Source organism: Martes martes (genome assembly GCF_963455335.1).
Source record: "Martes martes genome assembly, chromosome: 16".
Classification (NCBI taxonomy): Eukaryota; Metazoa; Chordata; class Mammalia; order Carnivora; family Mustelidae; genus Martes; species Martes martes.
In genome coordinates, this window is record NC_137904.1 from 50378487 (window position 1) to 50402000 (window position 23514).

Here is a 23514-nt window from a genome sequence, read left to right on the forward strand (position 1 = left end):
CTGGTATGAATCCTGGCTTTACCACTTGGACATGGTCCTTGACTTGTTTGAGCTTCCATTTCCTCATTTAAATGCCAATAGTATTACTTACCTCAGTTATTGAAAAGATTAAATAAGATGATGTGCCTGGCATATAATAAACAACTAATAATTATTAATTTTCTTTCCTTTTTACTTTTTTTAAACTTTTAAAAATATTTTATTTATTTATTTATTTGACAGAGAGTCACAGCGAGAGGGAAAACAAGCAGGGGGAGAGGGAAAGGGGAAAAGTGGGATTCTGCGCAGAGCGGGGAGCCGCATGTGGGTCTCGATTCCAGGACCCTGGGATCATGACATGAGCCGAAGGCAGAGGCTTAACGACTGAGCCACCCAGGCGCCCCTTTCCCTTTTACTTTCTCCCCTTCCCAGAAAAGAGATTTTTATAGTTAAGAACTACTTAACTGGATAGGGATCTATCCAGATCTTAAACTGGATAGGGATCTATCCAGATCTTAAACTGGATAGGGATCTAATCAAGTGGGAGAAAGACCGACTTAAAAGCTTGTTGGAAAGAAAAAAGAAAACAGGATAAGGAGCCTGATTGAATATTGGGGGGAGGAGGGAGAGAGTGTAAAGAAAGAGGGGAGTCCAAAGTAATTCTTGACAGATTTGACACCCAAGGCAAAGCCACCACTAAAGATTCTTAGTTGACGGTTGACAATGGCATCAGAGGAAGATTATTCTGGCGTCTGACTTGTACTACAGCGGAACAGCAAGAGAGGAAGGGAGCCCATATTAATTGCGATGGATTTGGCATCTGAAGACGTGGGTGTATAAAATACTGAACAATGAGTGTTGGGGAAATTAATTATGGTCATTCTCTATTTTGAAATATCATGCAGCCAGTACAATTGTTTTGGAACAATATTTCAGTGGCACGGGAAAACACATAATAAAATGTAAGCACACTACAAAACAATATGAAGCCATTTTTGTCTAACATTGTGTATCTCGGTAGGAAAGAGATTAAATTATCCCTGGCGTGGATTTTTTTTTTCGGTTTTAATTCGAATAGCTTGTATTGCTTTCATAACCAAAGAAAAAAAAGCTTTTATCCGAAAGAACATCTCTGACCTCGCCACTTACTGGTGTCAGCCCTGGCCAGCAGCGGAACTCCCAGACTTCTGAGGACCCACATTCCAGTACTACCCCAGCCCCTCGGAGGGTGTGGCCCCGGAGGTAGGAGACCCAGGAAAAGGCGGGCAGTGGTGAGGCCGCCCCTGCCTCCCGGCAAGCGCAGCGTCCGGACCGGAGGACTTGTCAGGGGATCGGGCGGCAGAGATGGCCACACGCCGGGAAGCGCTCAGAGCCAGAACCCTCCCCGCTTTCTCTGCGCCCGGTGCGGGAACAAGAAGGGGCAGGACGCCGGCCTCAGGGGCCGCCCGGGCCTCCGAGAACAGGGAGGGCGGGAGGCTGGCGGCCCCTCCAGCCGCTTTCCCAAACTCCAGCCCCAAAGTAGCCGGGGGGAAACAGCGCCAGCCCGCGCGCCTGCCGAGCCATCAGTGACCGACGGGAGGTGGGAATGTGGGCGGAGCCTCTCGCGGGAGCTGTGATTGGAGCAACCAACACCTCCCGGGGAGAGAGGGCGGGCGAGACGGCCCGAGATGCGTAGAGGCGGGTGCTCAGAGCCCTCTGCGTGATTGGCTAGCAGAGAGTGAACCGGGTGCTGTTTCGATGATTGGCAGGCAGTAGACAGCCCTCGGAAACGGCCTTGGCTTCGCCCATTGGCAACCTGCGAGAGTGGGCGGGATTGGTTCATCGTGTGGTGCTGATGATTAGCTGGCGACTGAGAGTTAGGGTGTTGGGAAGAGAGCGGAGTTGGGGGGCGACTGGGGCAGCGACTTCCTCCCTGTTATTGGCTGGTGAAGTGAGTGGGGGTGGTATGAAGGTCCAGCGACTGCCTGGGATTGGCGGGCGCTGCGGTGAGTGACAGGCAAGGGGGCGAGCTGCGCGACCAGCGGTTTGTTTTTCGGAGCGTTCCTGAGGTGGAGAACGGTGGCCGGACGGAGCGACTGCGGGACTGAGAGACTGGCGGGCGGGCGGGCCGAGCGGCGCCGCCGAGGCCGGGCTGGGCCGAGCCGAGGAGCGCCGGGGATGTAGCGGGCCACCCTGCCCATGCCACAGCGCCCGGCCGCGGGCGGAGCCGGAGCCGGAGCCTGGGGAGGCGGCGGGGGGCCCGAGCGCAGCCCGCGCCCCCCGCGCGGAGCCAGGCCCGCTGCCGTCCCCGCCGCCCGGGCCCCCGGCATGCAGCTCCGGCTGCGGAGGTGACACTCGGGCCCGAGCCGCCGCCGCCGCCATCGCCACCATGGGTGAGTGTCGCCACCGCCCCGGCCTGTGCCCGCGCTGCTTCGCCTCGCCCCGCCCCGGGCTGAGGGGAGGAGGACCCTGGGCCGCCGCCTGACAGGCATGGACAGCCCGCAGGGCCCGGGCTGCTGACCGCCGGCGCCCGCCCGCCTCGGTCGCAGCTCGGCGGCCGGGGCGGGGGTTCGGTTTCCCCCAGGCCGCCGGGGCGGTCCCAGCCGGCGGAGCCCACTGGGCAGCCTTCTTCCGGGCCGCGCGGCGGGCGCATCCCGAGGAGGCGGTGGCTGGATCGAGGGCCCGTGCTTGGCGGGGCAGCCCACTCCGGCCCGAGCGAGCCGGACCGCGAGCCCGAGGGCGGGGGAGCGGGAGCTCAGTGTGGGGCCCGGGCTGGAGGCTGGTGCAGGCCCAGCTGCTGTTGTGTCTTTTCCTTGATTTGCTTTTTTTTCCTGCCTGTGTCATTTCCTTCCCTTTGCTCACACAGGCCGGCCAGCGAGAGTTCCCGGGGCTTGCTCTCAAGCCCTGTGCGCGCCCCAGCGCAGGGGGGAGGGCGTGCGGGGAGATAGGCTGAGAGGTGATTAAAACGACAATCACTGTTATCAACAGCGCGGTTGAGAAATGCGAGCCGCACGCAGATTGCTGGAGGTTAGGAATTGGTCGGGGACTGCCAGTTATAATTCACATCCTACTTTTTTGAAAAATCCTGTTGCAGTGTTTTACATCCATTATTTTTATTTAGCGGTATCGCTGAAATTATGTAACTTTTAAAAGAAGCATTCGCTGCACAAAAGAATTTATGAAATCATTTCCTTTTCATCAATACTTGCAATTTCAGTTGTGAAGATGTAATCTAAGAAACGCTTTTAATGTCTTCTGCACGCGGCATTTGAACCGAATTATATTTCGGTGTCCTTTTTGGTAATTTAGCAAATGATTAGTGGACTAGGTTAAGAAGTAAATAACATTTTAGATGTACTTTGCTTCTCTTGTTGGATCGGTTATTGTGATACTGTTGTCCACAATCACAAGTTTTGCAAAGTATTTGGTATTGTCCTAAATAACCAAGGAGTAAACTTCAGTGAGAGGATCTTTTGCAACGGCGTTCATTGTATCTGTGAAGTGCCATGCACGTGAAGAAGGAATGTTAATATTTGCTTTGCCCTATAGCAAGGTCAAGTCATTTTCGTAGAAGGTTAAGTGTATGCTGTGTATGCTGTGTCACATTGAGCAGATAACTGTTTTGCTGCCTGTCTCTACACTGTGCCTTTGAATGAATTGCCTTGTTCTATTCCACACTTCCCCTGTACAGTAAAGGATGGGTTTGTTCATTTGCTGGTTTTACTGTTTCCTTCCCATGCTTTGCTTCAAAAGCACTTGCTCTTCTGGAATAGTCTCCTGTGACAGCAAGCAGAAAAAGGAACCCATTAAGGCTTGATATTTAAATATATAATTCAGCAAATACTTACCAAACATTTACTATAAATGGGGTACATGATTCTTCTTGTCCTCCCCAAGCTTCAAACATTTATCTCGTGTTTTGGAATTTGATGATTGAACTCAATCCTTGAGTTGGTTTGTGAACCAGTGTTTGTGATAGTCTTTCCTCTTTGTCTGGTGAGGGAGGTCTTAAGTCCTGAAGGGGAGTATGTAATACTTTAGGATGGGCAGACTCCCACTCCCCACTTTCTTGACTGCTAAATCAGTAAAAGTGCCCAGATTTATTCATTACATTTGCATGTCCAACATGAAAATAGATGTCAGCCTGTTTTCACATTTCCGGACATTTTTAAGAACTATTTTAAGTGTTTGAGTTTATGGAGAGACAGTGATGGGGAGGAAAGGAACTATATAGGTAGTGGCCAGAACGCAAAGAAAAAAGGACCAGGAACTCTGCTTTTCATTTGTCCCCATGTCTGTTTTACATAAAGCAACTGAGGCAGTGAGAGGGGAACTAACTTGCCTGGTGGCTGCCATGTATTAGGCAAGCTGGTTTAAGAGCCACTGCCTAGCTTTCTTCAGCAGGTTCCCCTCATACCATTCTCTCTCTCTCTCTCTCTCTCTCGCTCTCGCTCTCGCTCTTTTTTTTTTTTTTTTTTTTTTTTGTAGATGACCTTGATATGCAATTAGAACTAATACTGAGTTCTTCCAGAGCCTGGATCTTTAATTTACTGTATAAAAGGTTCAGCAAGGATATGTATACACACACACACAGAGTGTCTCTTAAATACTGACTTCCAGTATTTAAGAATTTTCATCAGGGACGCCTGGGTGGCTCAGTTGGTTAAGCAGCTGCCTTCGGCTCAGGTCATGATCCCAGCGCCCTGGGATCGAGTCCCACATCGGGCTCCTTGCTCGGCAGGGATCCTGCTTCTCCCTTTGCCTGCCACTCTGTCTGCTTGTGCTCACTCTCGCTCCTCTCTCTCTCTGACAAATAAATAAATAAATAAATCTTTAAAAAAAAAAAAAAAAAAGAATTTTCATCAGATGAAAATTCAGATTCCCAGATTAGTTTGCTTTAGTTGCTGTGGTTCTAAATGTATTATGATACAGCAAGAGGTTGATAAGAGAGACATACAGACTTATTAATATTTTCATGATACTTGTTAAACTTCAGCTCAGTGAGGAAAGGACCAAAACTAATTGGAGTCTCTGCCCTGCAGGTTCTTTGGTTAATAGTCATATTTTTCTGAGCTGTTGAAAGCCCCAGACTCAAGCTTGTTTGACAACTTGGGTTGGTAATAAAAACAGGTTAGATTTTATATTGGCTGTTAGCCTCAGTAAATGCCTAGTGGGAACTACGTTTATCCCTGTAGTACATTTAACCTTGTAAATAATAGGAAATATGGAGATAGGCTTCTTTTTTTTTTTCTTTTGGCTTTGATACTATGTTGTTATTAAAAAAAATTGGGATTGACTGCTCATTTTTCTTGGTCACACTAGAATACTCTCCCGGTTTTAGTAATTATAGTGGCAAATGCTGTTAATAACACTTGAGACTAATTCACTTGTGTGTATTTGGACTTTTTATAAATGCAATCTGAAACTTAGTGGGAAATGTTACTGAAAAACATGTAGCAACTTGGAAATGTTGCGGGAAACTATAGTGAACTGAGTACAGGATTAAGGATGGGTTGGTTCTGCTTTGATAGCTTGGTTGGAAGTCAGAATCATTGTGATTTGCAGACAACTTGGGTCTCTAAGGTTCCAGGGCTGTTATGAGCTCTCAGTAGACCATTGTCAGTTCAGCTTGTCTAGAATCTGACAACCTGACAATCTAGACTCTGACCGTCAACTGTTTTAATTGAAATTTGATGAGTCAACATGGCTGTGTGTCGACTAGATTTCTGATATGTTTTAAATGACAGTTGGATTTCATTTTTTAAAAAGAATTTATTTATTTGAGAGGAAGCAGGAGTGGGGGGTGAGGTGAGGGAAGGGGTAGAGGGAAAGGGAGAGGTAGATTCCGCATTGAGCAGGGAGTCCCACAGGGCTTAGTCCCAGGACCCCAGGATCATGACCTGAGCCGAAGGCAGACATTTAACCTACTGAGCCACCCAGGTGCCCCTAACAGTTGGATTTTAAAACTAAATTTTAGGCATTTATAAAAAGTAAGTATCCAACTGGGGAATACACAAAGGATAAGAAGCAGTTTTCTTGGTTCTGTCTATATAAGCTATTCCTTTAATCTTTATTCATTTATTTATTGGCTCTTATGTGTTGGGAGCAGTACTAGACACTATATCTGTATTTATCCTGCCTTAACAAGTTACCTTAAAAAGGTAAGTTGAACCTGAAACATGTAAACAAGTGAGTACAAGGGGTGTTGTAGGTACTTTGTCCAAACCGTGTAAAGATGCATGGGAGCGAGAGATCAGTTCTATAGTTTTGGGATTGACATACATAATTTTATAGTTTCCAGACCTTTAGGCTAATTTCATTAAACATTAAAATAAAATATAGTGGTGATATGTTGATTCTTATGAGGAAGCAACAGCTTACTTTGTAATATGTATTTTTAAATTTTGGGGGTACCTGGGTGGCTCAGTCAGTTAAGTGTCTGCCTTTGGCTCAGGTCATGATCTTGGGGTCCTGGGATCGAGTCCCATGTCAGGCGTCCTGCTCAGTACGAAGATTGCTTCTCCCTCTCCCTCTGCCTCTCCCCAGCTTGTCCTCAGTGACTTTCTCACTCTCGCTCCCTTTCTCTCTCAAATAAATAAAGAAAAACTTTAAAAAATAAATTTTTAGTGGTTAGTTTCTTTGGAAGGGCTGTTATATCCCAGAAACAGAAAAATAAACACCAGAATTTGACTTTGAGATCTAGCAAAGGTTCAGCCATGTCTATGAAGGAAAAAAGTTTCTTGTGAGTTGAGGCTCAGGCCTTTTTGTTTGTGCTTACTATAAAATAATGTTTGCCACTATAAAATAATGTTTGCCCAGGTTCTGACAAGGTGAAGGCAGTGGGAATATGTGAAATGTCATGAAGATCAAGATAGTAAAATCTGGGGGTGCTTGGGTGGCTCAGTTGGTTAAGTGTCTGCCCTCAGCTCAGGTCATGATCCCAGGGTCCTGGGATCAAGCCCCATGTGGGGCTCCCTGCTCAGTGGAGAGTCTGCTTCCCCCTCTCCCTCTGTCTTCCGCTCTCCCTGCTTGTGCTCACTCATCCTCTCTCTCTGTCTGTCAAATAAATAAAATCTTTAAAGAAAGGGGGGAGAAGGTAATAAAATCTGACTCAGGGACACTGAAAACAGCATCTCCTGGGTGAGCAATGTAATCGGACAGCCTGGCACTGCTGAGTAGAGTGCTGGCCACATGAAGAAATAACAACGTTAGTTAAGTGAAAACAACAATTAAAACATTATTTTGGAGATTTGTATATATGGAAAAGGGAGGGTGTCTGACATAGTACACAGATGTCATAAGGACAACAATGTTTACTGAAGGACAATGTGCTACTAGAAATTTTTCTGTGTTTTTAGCCAAGGGAATTCGTAAATGGGAGTGCCTTAAGACCCTACTTTTAGATGGATGTAATAGTTCACTCTGCAAGATTGACTTTGTGCTGGAGGTAAGGAGAAAGGAATGTGTTGCCTGGCAGCCCCCAGACCATAGGTCAGTGTATCCAGAGAAGAAAAAGTCCGTGCTGCTGGATTATTATGGATAGCTGTCTGCTTAAGACTGCTTGCGAGTTTCCATTTTTTAAGCCTGAACTCTAATCCTTTTTTCATAGATCCCTTCTTTTTTCTTTTCTATGAATACGCCTTCTCTCTGTAGTCATAGCCTCTTAACCTCTAGAATGAACTTCTTCCTCTCTGCTTCTTCCTGGTAGCGTTTAAGTGTGTCAAACCACCTCCATCCTCAGGAAATCTTTTCAAGGTTATAGCACACTGACTATTACCCTAGCCTCAAGTTGCTCATGTGTAAAGTTCACAAATGAATTTGTTGATTTCTACTACTTCCAGTGTCCTTTTAATCTCCAGCTTCTTGATTCCCTTTAAAATTTTGTTTCTGCCTCTGCCGCTCTATTGGACCTGCCTGGCCTGTGCCTGCCACTGTCCTTCTTTGGTCCTGACTGCTCTGGTGTCACTCTCATTTTTTTTTTTTCCAGTCCTCTTAAAGATTTCTTTGCCAGCATACTTTCTTCCCACTCTACTCGATAAGGATTAGTACTCATTGAGGATCAGTCCCTGACCCGCTTTTCTTCCCCTCAGTCCCCTCACTTGCTTTTAGGTTCTTTCTCGTCTTCAGTTCATTTTTTCAGCTCTCCTGTGTAGCTGGAATAGCTTGCTTTATTGAAAGAATCCTTATTCTGTTAATAATTATGTAAAGTAATCTATAAAACCTCTTGCTACTCACTGTAAAAATTTTTTTTACGTGTGTGTATTTATGTACTCTGGTCTGTATATTGTCTAAGTCCATCGCTTTATTTGTGTAAGCTTGTATTTGGGTCTCATTCATTCTTTTACCCCTAGGGTTTGAACAGCTTGGAACTATCTAATGTATAAGAACTTGGAACTATCTAATGTGTATTATATATCTAATATATACATATTGGTACTCAGTAAATGGCTGTTGTTAATGACTAATAAATATCCAGGAAAAATTAAGCATTAGGGTTAAATAGTGTCCAGTCTTTTTCCACTGACCTTTTTCCCATTGACGATAAATAGCCAGCATTTTTTTAGCATTACTAAGTGTTAGTTAGGTACCATGAGGAATAATTTTAAGTTCTTTTTCCTTTAGCTCTTACAGCAGCTCTGTGAGATGATACTTTTATTATCTCCATTTTACAGATGAGGAAACTGAGGCTTAAAGGGAATAAGTGATCTGTTGAAAGCCTCCTTAAACCCAGGTCTTTCTGACTTCAAAGTGCATGTAAATGCTAGCTGTACTCTCAAGAAAGCTGCCATTTGTTTTAAAAAGTTTTGTTTGTTTGGTTTTGTTTTTGAGGCATATCATACTAGAGTGCTGATAATTCAGTTAAAAATCTCCATCCAGGAAGAAATGCCTAAAAGAGCCACTTGATTTACTTCCTGTCTTTATCCACATCCTCAGTTTGAAGTATCAGTTTAAGAAGCTGTCTGCCTTTAGCAGTGTTTTCGGCTTTGACAAAAATCAGATTCTATATTCCTGTGTCCATTTTGTCAGTTATCCTGGGTTTTAAGAGATAGTGCCAAACCATTCCTCTGGTGTGTTCTCAGCCCTGGAACTACCAAACAAGTTTATCCATGAAGTAATGCCAGGAATTGGTTAGCTTGCCGGAAACCAAATTTGTCAACCTGATAAACCAGCTCTTATAATAGCATCATCTTATACAGAATTAGAAATGATTCTGTAGTTCTACTTGTCGTGGATTTGACTTGACAAGCATGTGTGTTGTGCATCTCTGTGTGTATATTCACATCCATCTAGGTTCAATATCTGAGTTGAGACAACAATAGAAATTACCAATTCTCAGGGTGGTTCCCTTGATACTGAAAACTCCATGTATTTTCCTGTTTGGAATATCACTGGATGTGCTTCAGAAAACACCTACCTAGTCATAATTCTCTTTGTAGTGATCCCAGTTTACTGCTACAGTTGGCCCCAAAGTTGTATACACATATATTAAATAGTACATAAACTAGCTTAATATGTAAGCCTACACATATTATATATATAAGCCAGTCTTCTGAGCTTAGATGTTATGCTCTAATTTTTAAATCTTGGTTGGGAGGTTAAAAAACAAAACAAAATATCATAAAACTTCCCTTTCTTTAAGGAGCTTTTAGGGAAACTGCTAGAAAATATAAAACAATTGATAGGACGTTTTGTGTTTGTTTCTTTGTTTGTTTGTTTTCCACTGTGACTGTTTTATCTTGGGATGTATGTGTTTAAGTTTTGACATGTTTTTCTGTAGATACCTACTTCCTTTACAGTCACTATCCCATTTATTTATCCTTTCGGTTCTACATCAACTTTCATGTATACTTTGGTACATATTTTGAAATGGAATTGGATGGAAAGCTACTCTAGTGGTGTTTTCTCTGCACATTTTAAGTCTGATTTTACTTTTATGAGCAGGCAAAAACCTTCACATGGGTGCCCTTCTCCTTCCTTTCCTGAACCTCCTCAGAGGGCCTGTTGGCACTTGAGCACATTTGATCTAGAAAGTGGGAAGAGGCAAATAGCACAGTTTTACTTCCTACACTAAATGCTGTTCTTTTCACAGGGTGTTAGAACATTTCCAAGGCACAATGACGAAAGACAAAAAACAGGTACTCTCTGGGTGGAGTCTCTTGTACTTACTTCTTTTAAGGTGTGCTCCAGGTCCCCAAGTGACTCACTTGTCACCAAAACGTGTAACAACTCATCTTTCATATTCTTTTCCAGATCAACAGATTTATTTTCAACTCCCAAATGCTCTCCTCAAGGACCTGGGAGAATTTTGCTAAACATGGAATTGGGCTGGTTTGGGTTCTGGGTTTTTTGTCCAGTCGTCTTCAGTGCGTGAGAATTCTAGTACTCTATGCTAGTTCAAGAAAAGGGGATTAAAAGTAATACCAATAAGGCAGAGACAATGCATTGCTTGGTCAGTTAGGGAAGAAAAACAATAGAGCTGCCTTTTGGCTTCCCTATGGGAAGCAGAAGGCCTATAAACTTGTAAAGAGTTGGGAGGGGGCATTCAAAGAGTAGGCTTGTAAAATAACTTCTGTTCAAAGCAGAGGTCCTTGTTTGGTACCTTTTAGAATGTGCTCTTCTACATGGGATGCTCTAAGAATAAGTCTGTGTGTGACTCTGACCCATAATCAGCTCTCTGAGAATTCATCTTTTCACTCGCTACCTTACTACACTGTGCTATGTTGTTGTTCGCTCCAACTTTTTATCTGTTTTTCCTGGTTGAGTTTCTCTGGCACTGGAAGAATTGCCCTGTTTGAGTACCTCCCTTGCCACCAGTGAACTGGTAAATATTGCTGCCAGAAGTCTTATTGGAGATTTGTTAAGAATCCATTAAAATTTAAGTGGCCATAGTCTGACCTCATTTATCTATTCTTCAGACATCAGATGCATGCGATTGTAGTTACAGGGTCTGTCATTTTACCTGGGCAGAACTCCCTATTAGTCATATAATTTTTTTCTTTTTTTTTTCTTAAAGATTTTAGTTATTTATTTGATAGAGATCACAAGTAGGCAGAGAAGCAGGCAGAGAAAGAGAGGAGGAAGCAGGCTCCCTGCTGAGCAGAGAGCCTGATGCAGGGCTCGATCCCAGCACTCTGGGATCATGACCTGAGCTGAAGGCAGAGGCTTTAACCCACTGAGCCACCCAGGCGCCCAGTCATATAATTTTTGATAGTAATTTGCTGGCCTGTATTTTTAAGTTTTTATTTAAATTCCAGTTAGTTAACATACAGTGTAATATTAGTTTCACGTGTACAGTTTAGTGATTCAACACTTAACTATGGTCCCTATTAAAGTATCTTAACCCATGTGCTCTCTTTCGTTACAGATGAACAGGAGGCATTGAACTCAATCATGAAGGATCTGGTGGCGCTCCAGATGAGCCGACGTCCCCGGGTGCCTGGATATGAGACCATGAAGAACAAAGACACAGGTCACCCAAATAGGCAGGTGTGTGTGTGGCTATGGCAAACCCAACTAAATTGCTGGGGAGGGGTTTTCAAATGGGAAATATTTGAGAAGCCAAGGATACTCTACTACTAGGCTTGAATGCTATTGGCCTCTTTCTTTCACAGTCTGTTAAATAGTAAGTGATATAACCCAGTCAGGTGTGGGTCATGATCTGGAGTCCCAAAGCCTTGTGTATCTGACCTTGTGCCTACTGTTTATCTGTAGAGAATAAGAGTAATTCCTTCATTTATAGAGACAGGATTCATATAACTGTTGCTTTACTGATGATTTGGCAAGTGTTTAATCCAGATTCATAATCTCTAACTCAGAAGGTTTTTAACTACCTTACAGTATATACTTAGGAAAAATTAATTAATTTTAGTATTAGCTTATGTAAAATATAATTAAGAAGGAAAGTTTATTTAATAAAATGTCATACAATATATTCTAAAGAAAACAATAATTATTGTTTTTCAGTTGTTTCCCCTCATAGTAACTCAGGTAGTTGAGGGTGCCTGTTTTATTGACAGTTGTGTGCTTCTTTAGGAAAACAGTTCTTATTTTTATTAACATTTAAACTCGTGCACTGTTGAGAACTGCCTTCTGGCCTCCAATGTCATTTACAGACTCCCTGATTCCTGGGTTCTCTGGCCTGCAGAGAGGAGTGAATGATGGAGAGCTTTCCTCCCTAATGGGTATCTAGTGCTATATCATATGGCTATGTTTAGTGTGTTTGATGAGAATTTGTCCTTGCCATTTTCCCTTGCGGGTCTCTTCATTATCAGCTAACCTCTTTCCTGATTTGCACCTTATTTACCAATTGTTCCGAAGAATCCTTGGTTCCTAGAGAAAAAGTAAGGCCCTAAAACTTTTACTGTCTAAGGTCTGCTAGATATAGCCTCTCAGAGTATTTCCTGCCTTTAGGAAAACTAGGGACCCTGAGTCCTTTTGTTTCATGATATAACAGAAGGATTAGCTTAGAAAGCTGCTTTCATTTTTATGGCTACCTTACAGAACTGGGGGAATAACAGAATAGGGCCCATTCTTATACTATTTTCATACATTATTCTGTCTAATTGTGTGGGTTCTGCCTTGTGGTAACTCTCTTCTATTCAAAGCTGCTTTTGGAAGAGCATTTTACCAGAAGTGAGTCCCCTCCCCCAGGCTTGAGCCTAATGACCTCACTTTCCTTCCTGTCTTCCTATGGTGGAGTGTGCTGCTCCAGTCAGCTGATCTTTCTCCAAATGGGGCTATTAGCGTGGATATCAGGTGAAAAGGGGAAGCTTTCTTGATTTGGAAGACCCAAAGGAACCAGGCTGGGAAGAGGAGGGTAGTGTGGTGGTCCCTGATCCATTTCTTGAAGGGAGATTACCTTTTAGAGATCCTTCTGATGAAAACCTAAAAGCTATTGTAAGAAAAGTCCTGATCTTGTCCTGTGCCTGCTGCTGTGTTATTAAAGTCAAGTCCGTGGTTATGAAGGGAGAAGGCTGTAAAAAAGGATTGCCTGTTGGTTAAGAAGTAATCTTAAGAGGTAGTGGGTCTGAGTACCTACAATTTACTTGAATATCATCAACTTTTTTTCTGTTGCATGGAGGATACAAATTATTAACCCCAGTCTGTTTGGTTTTTTTTTTTTTTTTTTTTTTTTTTTTTTTTTTAAAGATTTTATTTATTTATTTGACAGACAGAGATCACAAGTAGGCAGAGAGGCAGGCAGAGAGAGAGGAGGAAGCAGGCTCCCTGCGGAGCAGAGAGCCCCATGTGGGGCTCGATCCCAGGACCCCGGGATCATGACCTGAGCCGAAGACAGAGGCTTCAACCCACTGGGCCACCCAGGCGCCCCTGTCTGTTTGTTTTTAAAGAAAAAACAAAACAGCGGCAGCTCAGCCCTTCTGAAGAGCCCCACACTAACAACAAGCTCATGTGCAGGGGCCAGTGAGGAAAAGAAATTTTTGGTAAGGAACCAAATTACTCATAAAGCTAAAATGTGCTTTCAGATCTGATCCAAGTACAGGAAAAGTGTGGAGTTCATTTCCTAGGCAAGTCATTTTAGTGGATTTGTAGGGAGCACTGGTTACTCATTACCTATGTTCTGTGCTTTTAGTCACCATGTCACAGAACAGTATTATTCATAAGCAGCGTCTGTCAGTGCTGTTCAGTATACTCTGTGTGATGATAGAAGTGTTCTGTATCTGTGCTGTCCAGTGTAGTAGCCACTAGCCACACGTAGCTATTGAGCCACTGAGGCAGTGAATTTTAGATTTTAGTTAATTTTAATTAATTTTAATTTAAATAGGCATATGTGGCTAGTGGCTACTGTCTTGGACAGCACAACTTTATACATTATATAAGGGACTCTTGGCTTGCTGGGCAAGAAAATAAGTGCATGCTTGAGGTGTTTAGCGATTCATTGAGATGTTCATTCCTCCACACCCATCATGTGTTTCTGCACATTGTGATAAGCTCATCAGTGGGAAGCCTAGCTAAGATTCTATTCCAGGAGGCAGGGGGGTCTGGGGGAAACATGGAGCTGTGGAACTAGTATGGCTGTTTAGAAATGGAAGCCCAAAGTTTATGCTAACATTGGGTAAAAGGCAATGACAATGTCAAGATCACTTTTTCCCTTAATAAAGTCAAGGTTGTAGAATGGTGTCTCCTGGGAATTGTAGCAGATGTTCAGCTTCTGACCAGGAGGGGTATTCTTCAGCAAAATCCAAAAGCGGAAACTTGGGGAAAAAGTCTCAGTGAATACATTTCTAGGAAGGAGGGGGTGAAATGGGGGTAGGGGGAACCTTGGAGGGAGATGTGTTTACAGCTTAGTGTAATGAAAAGAACCTGGCCTAAGAGTCTGGTGATGTTAATAATATGTTAACATAGGACTTGACATTTTATAGAACAAATCCGTATTTATTAATATTATTGTTTTTGTTTGTTAGGGCTTAGGATAGGATTAAACCATTTTCTCCATTACCAGTTCTTCTGCCAGGAGGTCTATACTTGGGAGAGAGGAATGAAAGATTAAAACCTAATTTAAATGGCTAAGAGATGCCAGATTAGCTAGGAGATGTTAAATAGGGCTAAAGATTCAAATTGCAGAGTTCCAGCTGAAAGTAACTAAGTATTTTGGCCAGCAGGAAAAGTTGCCTATTCAGGCAGGTGATGGTGCCAGCACAGGCAAAGAGTGCTTACTTCAGCGTGAGAAGGGCAGTGTTGGCTACAGGGCAGAGCTGAGATTGGCATTGCCTCATGGAGCTCAAGCTGGACACAGGAAAGGAAAGCCAGAAGAGCTGTGGGTTCATTGACAGAAATATTGGGGGTGGGGGGCTGAGGCCTGGAAGAACTGGAAAAACCTAACTTAACATCTCTGCTTGGTAGGACTTCAGACATCCTCTTCCCTAAGTGACTAAAATAGGTAACTAATTGAAGAGGAGAATGCATTTGGCAACAACTAAGCATTCTGAGCAGCTGTGGAAGTACATGGGCAGTGAGGTGCTTAGCTATGAACTGTTTGCTAGGAGGCAGGATTTGTGCTCTCTTCTTCCTCCTGTACATTAGATCCCTGGAAGCCTACAGCCTGATTAGAGCTGGCTGAACATTCTTAAATGTGTGGCCCATCCCAGGTGGCCTGGGCCATGTGGACAGTTTTGCAGACCGCGATGAGCAGCATCCCTTTCCTGGTCTTAACTCAGTGCTGTATCAGCAGGTGCAATGTTTCTGTGAAGCTGACAGCTTAGTAGAGTGAAAAGAGCACTGGCTTGGAAGTCATTGTTACTGATCCATTAACTTAGGATTTTACAGTGTACATAGTGCTTTCAACAACAACAGTTAACAATAATAACAACAACCATAGTACATGTATAATACTTTAGAGTTTGCAAAGTGCTTACACAAAGGTATCGAGTAGAGCTGGGACGCAAATTCAGGAGTCATATCTTCTGACTCCTGGTCACAGTGATTTTACTGTGTCTAAGTCTAATAATCTTTCTAAACCTCAGTTTTTCCATCGGATATACAGACATCATAATACCCACTGTGTCTACCTCTTAAAAGTTGTTGTAAGATTGTAGAATGTAAAGCATCTTGTACATTATGAAACAAATGTACAGATGTAAAGCGGCAGTGATTACATCACTTCTGTTCTGGCATTGCAGTATGAGCTCTGACGAAAGCTTCTATTCAGAACTCTGCATACTGTCATGGAACTCTGAAAGGGTTAAGGTTTTTTGCCCTTATTGGATTGTTACCAGATAGTCCTTTGCAAACCTCTGAGGCTAGCCTAACTTCTAAGAATCGCAGTAGGGGAAGAAATAGATACTCTATTTATTAAAGATTTTATTTATTTATTTGGGAGAGAGAGGGAGAGCATGAGCGGGTGGGAGGGGCAAAGGAGAGAGGGAGAAGCAGACTGCCTGCTGAGCAGGGAGCTCACCCCAGAACTCAATCCCTGGACCCGGGGATCATGGCCTGAGCCGAAGACAGATGCTTAACCAACTGAGCCACCCCACTGCCCGAAATAGAATCTTTAATTCCAGTTTTTCTCAAATCTTACCAAACTGGTAAGGCTTGAACAGAACTCAGGGTCTGCTGGGTCTGACCTTGCAGATGTTCACTAGTGGGAGCTTCAGAATGGAAAAATTGCTTTCCTCACTGCAGGCACGAGCAGGGCAGAGCTCTTGGTTCTCAGTTCCAAAGGAGGAGAATTCTAGGGGCTATTCTTCCAGCAAGGTCAGTGATTGAGCAGACGGTCTTTGCTTTTACTGTGATAGACCTGGCTCTTCAGGACTTCCTTTCTCTTTCAAAGGTTGTTGATAAGATAGTCTGGCTAGTTTGGAAATAAAACATAAAGCAATATATAAGTCTGACATTTTATAAGAAGATTGCTTTACATATATTTTATATACATATATATATGTTTACATTTATTTATGTGTGTACAGTGGTGATTTATTAGGCAGCCACAGATAAGTAATAAGCCATTTAATCACTGATTCATTCAGACTGAACTGCTCCTGCATGCCAGATAAAATGCAAGGACTGAGGATATAGAAAGAACTAGGGCAGAGAAGTTTGCCTTATAATCGTCTCTTCCATTGATCTCTTAGGACTTTCCAGAGTCACACAAAATTATTTTTGTTGTCCTTTTTTTTCTTCTCATTTATTTACTATCTTTGGCAAAATAAGGACTCCAGTACCAAAGTCAAATTAGTTCACAAGCCTTGTATAATAAATTCTGATTTTTACGGGGATTCCTGGGAGCTCTCTTGTGTTGCATGTTCAGTTTTTGAGTTTAGTTTAGAGAAGATTATTTCTACTTAAGTTTGTTATCATTAGGATGCCTGCGTGGCTCAGTTGGTTGGGTGCCTGCCTTCAGCTCGGGTCATGATCCCAGGTTTCTGGGATCGAGTCCCATGTCGGGCTCCTCGCTTGGCAGGGAGCCTGCCTCTCCCTCTGCCTGCCACTCCCCATACTTGTACTCTCTCGCTCTCTCTGACAAATAAATAAATAAAATCTTAAAAAAAAAAAAGTTTGGTATCATTGTTGGTTACTCCTGTCATGCCTGCCAAGTTGCCAAATCTGTATTTCAACCTGCACTGTCCTCCTGGCCATGGCCCTCATTGTTACTGGATTGACTGTGGTGGGCAGGGAACTTGAACTTGTCTAGATCTGAATTTTTGTACTGGAATTCTTTTTCTTAGCAAGATGGCCCCTCTCCTTCGGTTCAATATGTGCCTATAGTCCAGCCTTAGACATACAATGAAATACGTTCCCTGTACTCTGAGAATCGTACAGTCTTATTGGGAAATGAGAAATACATGAAAAAAAGAAACTGAGGTGGGGTTCCTGGATGCTGCAGTCAGTTAAGCATCTAGCTCTTCGTTTCAGCTTGGCTGTGGTCTCAGGGTCGTGAGATCGAGCCCTGCATCGGGCTCTGTGCTCAGTGGGGAGTCTGCTTGGGATTCTCTTTCTCCCTCTGCTCCCCCACCCTGTGCTCTCTCTCTCTCTCTCAAATAAATAAATAAATAAATAAATAAAAAAGAAACTGTGATGGGATGCAACTCTGCCTAAATGTATGGTACGGACAGTGAGTGCTGTAGAAGACCAGGAAAGTGAAAGGTGAACTTGAGCCAAAGGAGTTACAGACTCATTTCTGAAGGAGGTAGCACTTGAACTGTGAAGATGTGTGAACGTTTAGTTAGGTGGCAGGGAGGAAGGGTGGCACTCCAAATCAGGCAGCTGGTTAAAGGCCTAGGGGAAGCAATGAACATGGCTTATTTCAGGATGATTGGGCTGCAGAGAGCATTCCTGCTGAGAACAGCGTGAGATGTCTAGGTAAACTGAGTGAGAGTAAATTCGAAGGGCTTTGAATGACAGCTGAAAATTTAGACTTTATTCCATAGGTCAGGGGTGTCACTGATTGCTTTTTGAACAAGGAAGGGACGTGGCAAAATCCATGGTTAAAATGGTCAGCACTATAGAGGAATGTAGAATGTGTTGGAAAAGGGAGCTGAGAAGTACAGAGGCTCCCTTAGGAATCCAGGGGTGAGGGAAAGGGGCTCAGTGAGAGAAAGGACAGAGAGAATGAGAAGTGGGGTGCTATAACAGAGGCCTTTGAAGGGAGAATTGGAAGGCAGAGGAAGGAAAGAATCAAGCAGAACTCAGAGGTTTGAGTCTGCAGCCAAGGGAGCTGTGGTACCAATGTGAGAAGTGGCAGTGCTGAGAAGGGGACCAGTTTAGGAGGGCTATTGGTCCAGACATACATGGAGCCAGGTTGAGTTTGAGGTCATAGTGAAAAAAACTCAGAATGTGTGTGTGTGTGTGTGTGTGTGTGTGTGTGTGATTTTTTGCAGGTCCACCATCACTTATCTGCAATTCTGAAATCCAAAGAGTACTGGAAACTGAAAAGGCTTTTTTTCCTTTTTTCAATTTGTGGCAAACTCGTTTGGCAGCAAAACCTGGCTTGAGTGGATGCAGGGCTATTTATAGTCTTTATTTATTCTACTTATTGTGAGCATTTATACTTTTCACTACAAAAACTAGCTTGTACTATGTTACTAGAAAAACCCTAGATCTTAGGTGACTTAACACAATATCCCCAGTATGGGCAAGGGAAAGACAGTGTTCCCCACAGTCAGGACCCTGGTTGAGGGCGGCCACACTGACCTGGGACATGGCTGCCAGGGAAGGGAGTATAGAACTCAGTGATGTTTCCAGCTCTTGGTGAGAACTAGTCAAAAAGCCCCAAACTAACTTCAGGAGAGGCTAAGTGATGCAGAGAAGCATGGGGAATACCTGTTCGTATTCTGCCTGTGGCATGGAAGTTCTGCCCCAGACACCCTACCCTGGGGGGAGGCATTACATCATACATGGAACATGTATACTGCCTCCCTGTGTCTACAGTGTGCACCCTGACACGCATTTGGTCCCACGGATTTTGGCTAAAGGCTCATGGACTTGTGTTAACATTTATTGAGCACTTACTATGTCCCAGGCACTGTTCTCTTATCTTTACCTAAGTATTTTATTTAATTCTTTTGATAATTCCCTGAGATAAATATTGTTATGGTTTGCACTTTACAGATGAGGAAACTGAGTCACAGGTTAGTCAAATTCAAGATCATGTAGTTAGGAGGTCGTAGAGCCAGGAGTTGAAGCCAAATGGTTTGACTCTAATGCTGCATTCTTACCAATGACTTACCTGCCTCAGTTACATGGCAGACAGAGGAAGTTTTGCATGAGAGATTGGGGCTGGTCAGAGACTTGGGGATTTTCTATTTATAAGTTGCCTTTTTTTTTATTCCTACTGAAGAGAAGATGTGAAGAATGGGGAGAAATCCAGAGGCGGAAAGTCCAAACATCAAGGAACATCATGTGTTGGGGGAGGGGTGGGAGAAGGCATGAGGAAGAGGAACCAGCAAAGAAGCAGAAGTGGTTAGAGTGGTGGCAGGTTGTCTGGGCTGGGCAGAGTCACAGAAGGCAAGGGAGGAGAGAACCTCATTAAAGAGGATTTGGCCACGAGTATGAAATGTCTCAGAGAGGCAAGGAGGATGGTTGGCAGGAGGAACTGAATAAAGTTATCTTTACCTGAACTTTTCTTATCCATGGCTTATTCTGGTCAGCCTGACAGGGGGAACTCAGATTTAGGAGCTTGGCAGGTGTGGGCACCCGTGGGGTACCTGCAGGCATCCTGCTCGGGAAAGGCTGTCACCACATCAGAGAAGGGATTCAGAACATGAGGCGTCTTTGTTTACACTGCTTACTAATCACAGGCTTGGTTAGTCTTGAGTAGGAGTGATTTATGGTTTAAGGCAAAAGTTTAATTCCCTTTCTAACTGAATTCACATAGAATAGTGCTTGAATTATGACCGAGATGAAATAAATTTAGTTCCTTCGGTCCCACAAAGAGACAGAGGAGATTCCTTTATAAATGCATCAAAGTATAGTGTCCCAGTTGAAGAGATATTGCTATATGCTTTTTTATTGCTATAAAAAGAGAAAAATCGAGAGAGGAATACACATTTTTTAAGATAGATTTATTTATTTATTTATTTATTTTGAAGGTGGGGCGGAGAGAGAGCATGTGAGAGAGAGAGGGAGAGAGAATGTGCCAGCCAGGGAAGGGAGGGGCAGAGCCAAAAGGAGAGAGAGAACCTCAAGCAGACTGTGCTGAGCACAGAGTCTAACCTGGGGCTCGATTTCACGATCCTGAGATCATGCCCTGAGCCAAAATCAAGAGTCAGAAGCCCAACTGACTGAGCCACCCAGGCATGCCCTACAATTTTTTTTTTTTAATCAACAGAAAGAAATAAACCCTAAGGGTATCTGAATAAACTATGAACCTTAGGTAATACATCGGTATTGGTTAATTAATTGTAACAAAAACAAATGTACCATACTAGTGTATGATGTCAATAGAGGAAATTGATGGGGAGAAGAGTATGTGGGCTCTATCTGCTCAATTTTTCTGAAAATCAAAAACAGTTCTAAAAATAAAATCCAGGGGCACCTGGGTGGCTCAGTGGGTTAAAGCCTCTGCCTTTGGCTCGGGTCATGATTCTTGGGTCCTGGGATCGAGCCCCACATCGGGCTCTCTGCTCAGCAGGGAGCCTGCTTCCCCCTCTCTCTCTGCCTGCCTCTCTGCCTACTTGTGATCTCTGTCTTTCAAATAAATAAATAAAATCTTTTAAAAAATCTATTAATAAAAAATAGCAATAATGAGAGCTATACCAAGGTGTGCTGGGCTGCGAGCAGCAGGAGGTGCAGGGCTGTGGTAACCCACCTGCAGGGGCAGACAGGGCTGCGCACTGAGGTGAGCGTCCACGTAACTCCAGGGCTGGCTGCGGGACTAGAGCGTGTAGGCAGCTGGAGGTGGCATGTCGGTGCACGGCACCCTGTCATAGGCACTGTGCCGTGGGGAGCCCTGGCTGTGCTAACTGCTCAGCATTTCAGGGAAGGAGAAGAAGACCAAAAACTGCTGTCACTTGCATAAACCTTAAATCCACACAACTTTCTCTGCCCCGCCTTGCTGCTCGGGCATGCACGCATGCACAAACACACCCGCACACGTACACACAGTAGCGCGCACACACAAGTGCAGACCGGATGGAGCGCACTGACCTCCCCATTCTACCTCCTTCATCTCTGTCTACTCACAACCTCAGCCAAAGCCTCCACTGCTGGTTTTCCAGGCCCTGTACCTATAGCTTGTTACATGACTGCTACCTCAGGCTCCTGGTTCTGACTCCATTATTCCTCCATCTCCACCATGAGTTCCAAAAAGTAAGGTCACAAAAGATCCTTTGATAGTTTCTCCCATTGAAGCCCTGCATCTGTGAGTGAGATAAACCTCCTTTGCCTCTGAGACACTGAAGTTGTAGCTAGGATGGTGGTCAAGGGCTGGGCTTGCAGGGTTTGAATCCTGGCTCACTCTTTAAAGCATGGTGACACTGAGGGGACTTATTTAACTTCATTGTAACTCAGTTTCTCCTGTAAAACAAGACAATAACAGTATCTGTTGTGAGGGTTTGTTTAACTGATAAATGGAACATGTTTAGAACGAGGCTTAGCACACAGCAAATGTTAAATAAACATTAGCTATTTTCATATACTATTAGTGGATAAAGTGGTCTGTATGTTACATTAAAAGATGAGAGGGCGGGGCGCCTGGGTGGCTCAGTGGGTTAAGCCTCTGCCTTCAGCTCAGGTCATGATCCCAGGGTCCTGGGATCGAGCCCCGCATCGGGCTCTCTGCTGGGCAGGGAGCCTGCTTCCCTTCCTTTCTGCCTGCCTCTCTGCCTACTTGTGATCTCTGTCTGTCAAATAAATAAAATCTTAAAAAAAAAAAAAAAGATGAGAGGGCAAAATCAGGACTGTTTTGAAGAGTTATCACATTGCAGTTTAGGGGAGCTTTGTTGTCCACTGTTTAGCATGTGAACTTTTCAGGGATATGAAGCTCTTTGAGCCCCAGCTACACCTTGTCTTTAAAATAATGGGGGGTACCTGGGTGGCTCAGTTGTTAAGCGTCTGCCTTTGGCTCAGGTCATGATCCCAGGGTCTTTGGGTCAAGCCCCACATCCAGCTCCTTGCTCAGCGGGAAGCTTGCTTCTTCCTTCCCCACTCCCCTTGCTTGTGTTCCCTCTCTTGATGTCTCTCTCTCAATCTGTGTCAAATAAATAAATAAATAAACCTTTAAAAAAATAAAATAAAATAATGGGTTAGAAGAGTGCATTCTTATATTTTGATGCAGTGATTCTCAAGCTGTGGGCTAGGAATACTTAGGAAGTTCCCAAGAACTTTACAGGGGGTCCATGAGGTCAATACTGTTTTCATATGAATACTAAAATGTTACTTGCCCTTTTTACCTTCATTCTCTTAAGAATGTACAGTAGAGTTTTCCAGAAGCTACATGATATATATTATCACAACAGATTAAAACCAGAAGCTGACATGAGAACCCAGCTGTCTCCTATTAAGCTATGCATTAAAGAAATTTGTGTTCTCTCACTAAACTCTAAAAATATATAGTTATTTTTATAACAATGTGTTTATGTTAACATGTAATATTTTTAGTTAAAGTATATAAAATAAATTTAATTTTCTGTTTTAATTTCTCATATAGCAAATCTCAGTAGATGCAATCTATATAAACAAAAGCTCTTTGAGGTCCTCAGTCATTTTTTTTTAATATTTTATTTATTTATTTGTCAGAGAGAGAGAGAGAGAGAGAGTGAGCACAGGCAGACAGAGTGGCAGAGGGAGAAGCAGGCTCCCTGTGGAGCAAGGAGCCCGATGTGGGACTCGATCCCAGGACGCTGGGATCATGACCTGAGCCGAAGGCAGCCGCTTAACCAACTGAGCCACCCAGGCGTCCCGAGGTCCTCAGTCATTTTTAGAGTGTAAATTAGAACCACCCGTCCAGGCCAGTGGACTGGAGGAGAATTCTAGCCTTCTAATCTCTTGGGTAAAGGAAGTCCTTTATGTATCCACCCTACCTTTGACATTCTGTCCCATTCTGTCCTTTTCTCTCTCTGCTCTGTGCTTCTCATCTAAAGATACTTTGGAACCTTCTTTCTTCTAAGCCACAGTCTATTCATTTCTCTTTATTCTCAGTATACTTCTTATTCACTGATTATGTACTCTTTCTCTCCTCCATCTCTATTATTTGTTGGTTTCCTGACAGTCTTAACTTTTCTTTTTTCTATATACCTTTTCTTTTCTTCTATAATATCTTTTCCTTTTTCCTGCCATTTTAAACTCCTTTGAGTCATTTGTTTGCCCTTTACAATATCTCTTCCTCCTTGATTTATTTCTTAACGTTCTGATGCTTCAACTTCCTCCTATTTCTGATATTTACACTCTTTACACAATTCTGTTCTTTACCCATTTAATCCATTTGGATAAATAGTAAGCTCAGGTATTATATACCAGTCCCCTTGCTTTCCACTGGGGGTACAGAAACAAGATAGCTGCAGTTCATGTCCTCCTGCACCTTACAGGTTACCCATCATGGTCATTTAGGACAAATCTGGGAACATTTCTGCAGTAACTTGTCCAGGATCCCACTTTACCCCA

At 43.6% G+C, this 23514-nt stretch overlaps 1 protein-coding gene across 2 annotated transcripts in view; it reads left to right on the plus strand.

Moving 5' to 3' along the window:
• The first annotated feature begins 2046 nt into the window (after positions 1-2046).
• Positions 2047-23514, plus strand: part of MAP3K3 (mitogen-activated protein kinase kinase kinase 3) — a 61818-nt gene continuing 40350 nt past the window's right edge. The window contains exons 1-2 of one of the 2 annotated variants that reach the window (XM_080825460.1): positions 2047-2351; positions 11324-11445. In XM_080825460.1, coding sequence (XP_080681586.1) covers positions 2348-2351; positions 11324-11445 — 126 coding nt within the window. In that variant the 5' untranslated portion in view covers positions 2047-2347. The remainder of the gene's footprint in view (positions 2352-11323; positions 11446-23514) is intronic. The other variant, XM_080825459.1, reaches the window with a different exon arrangement.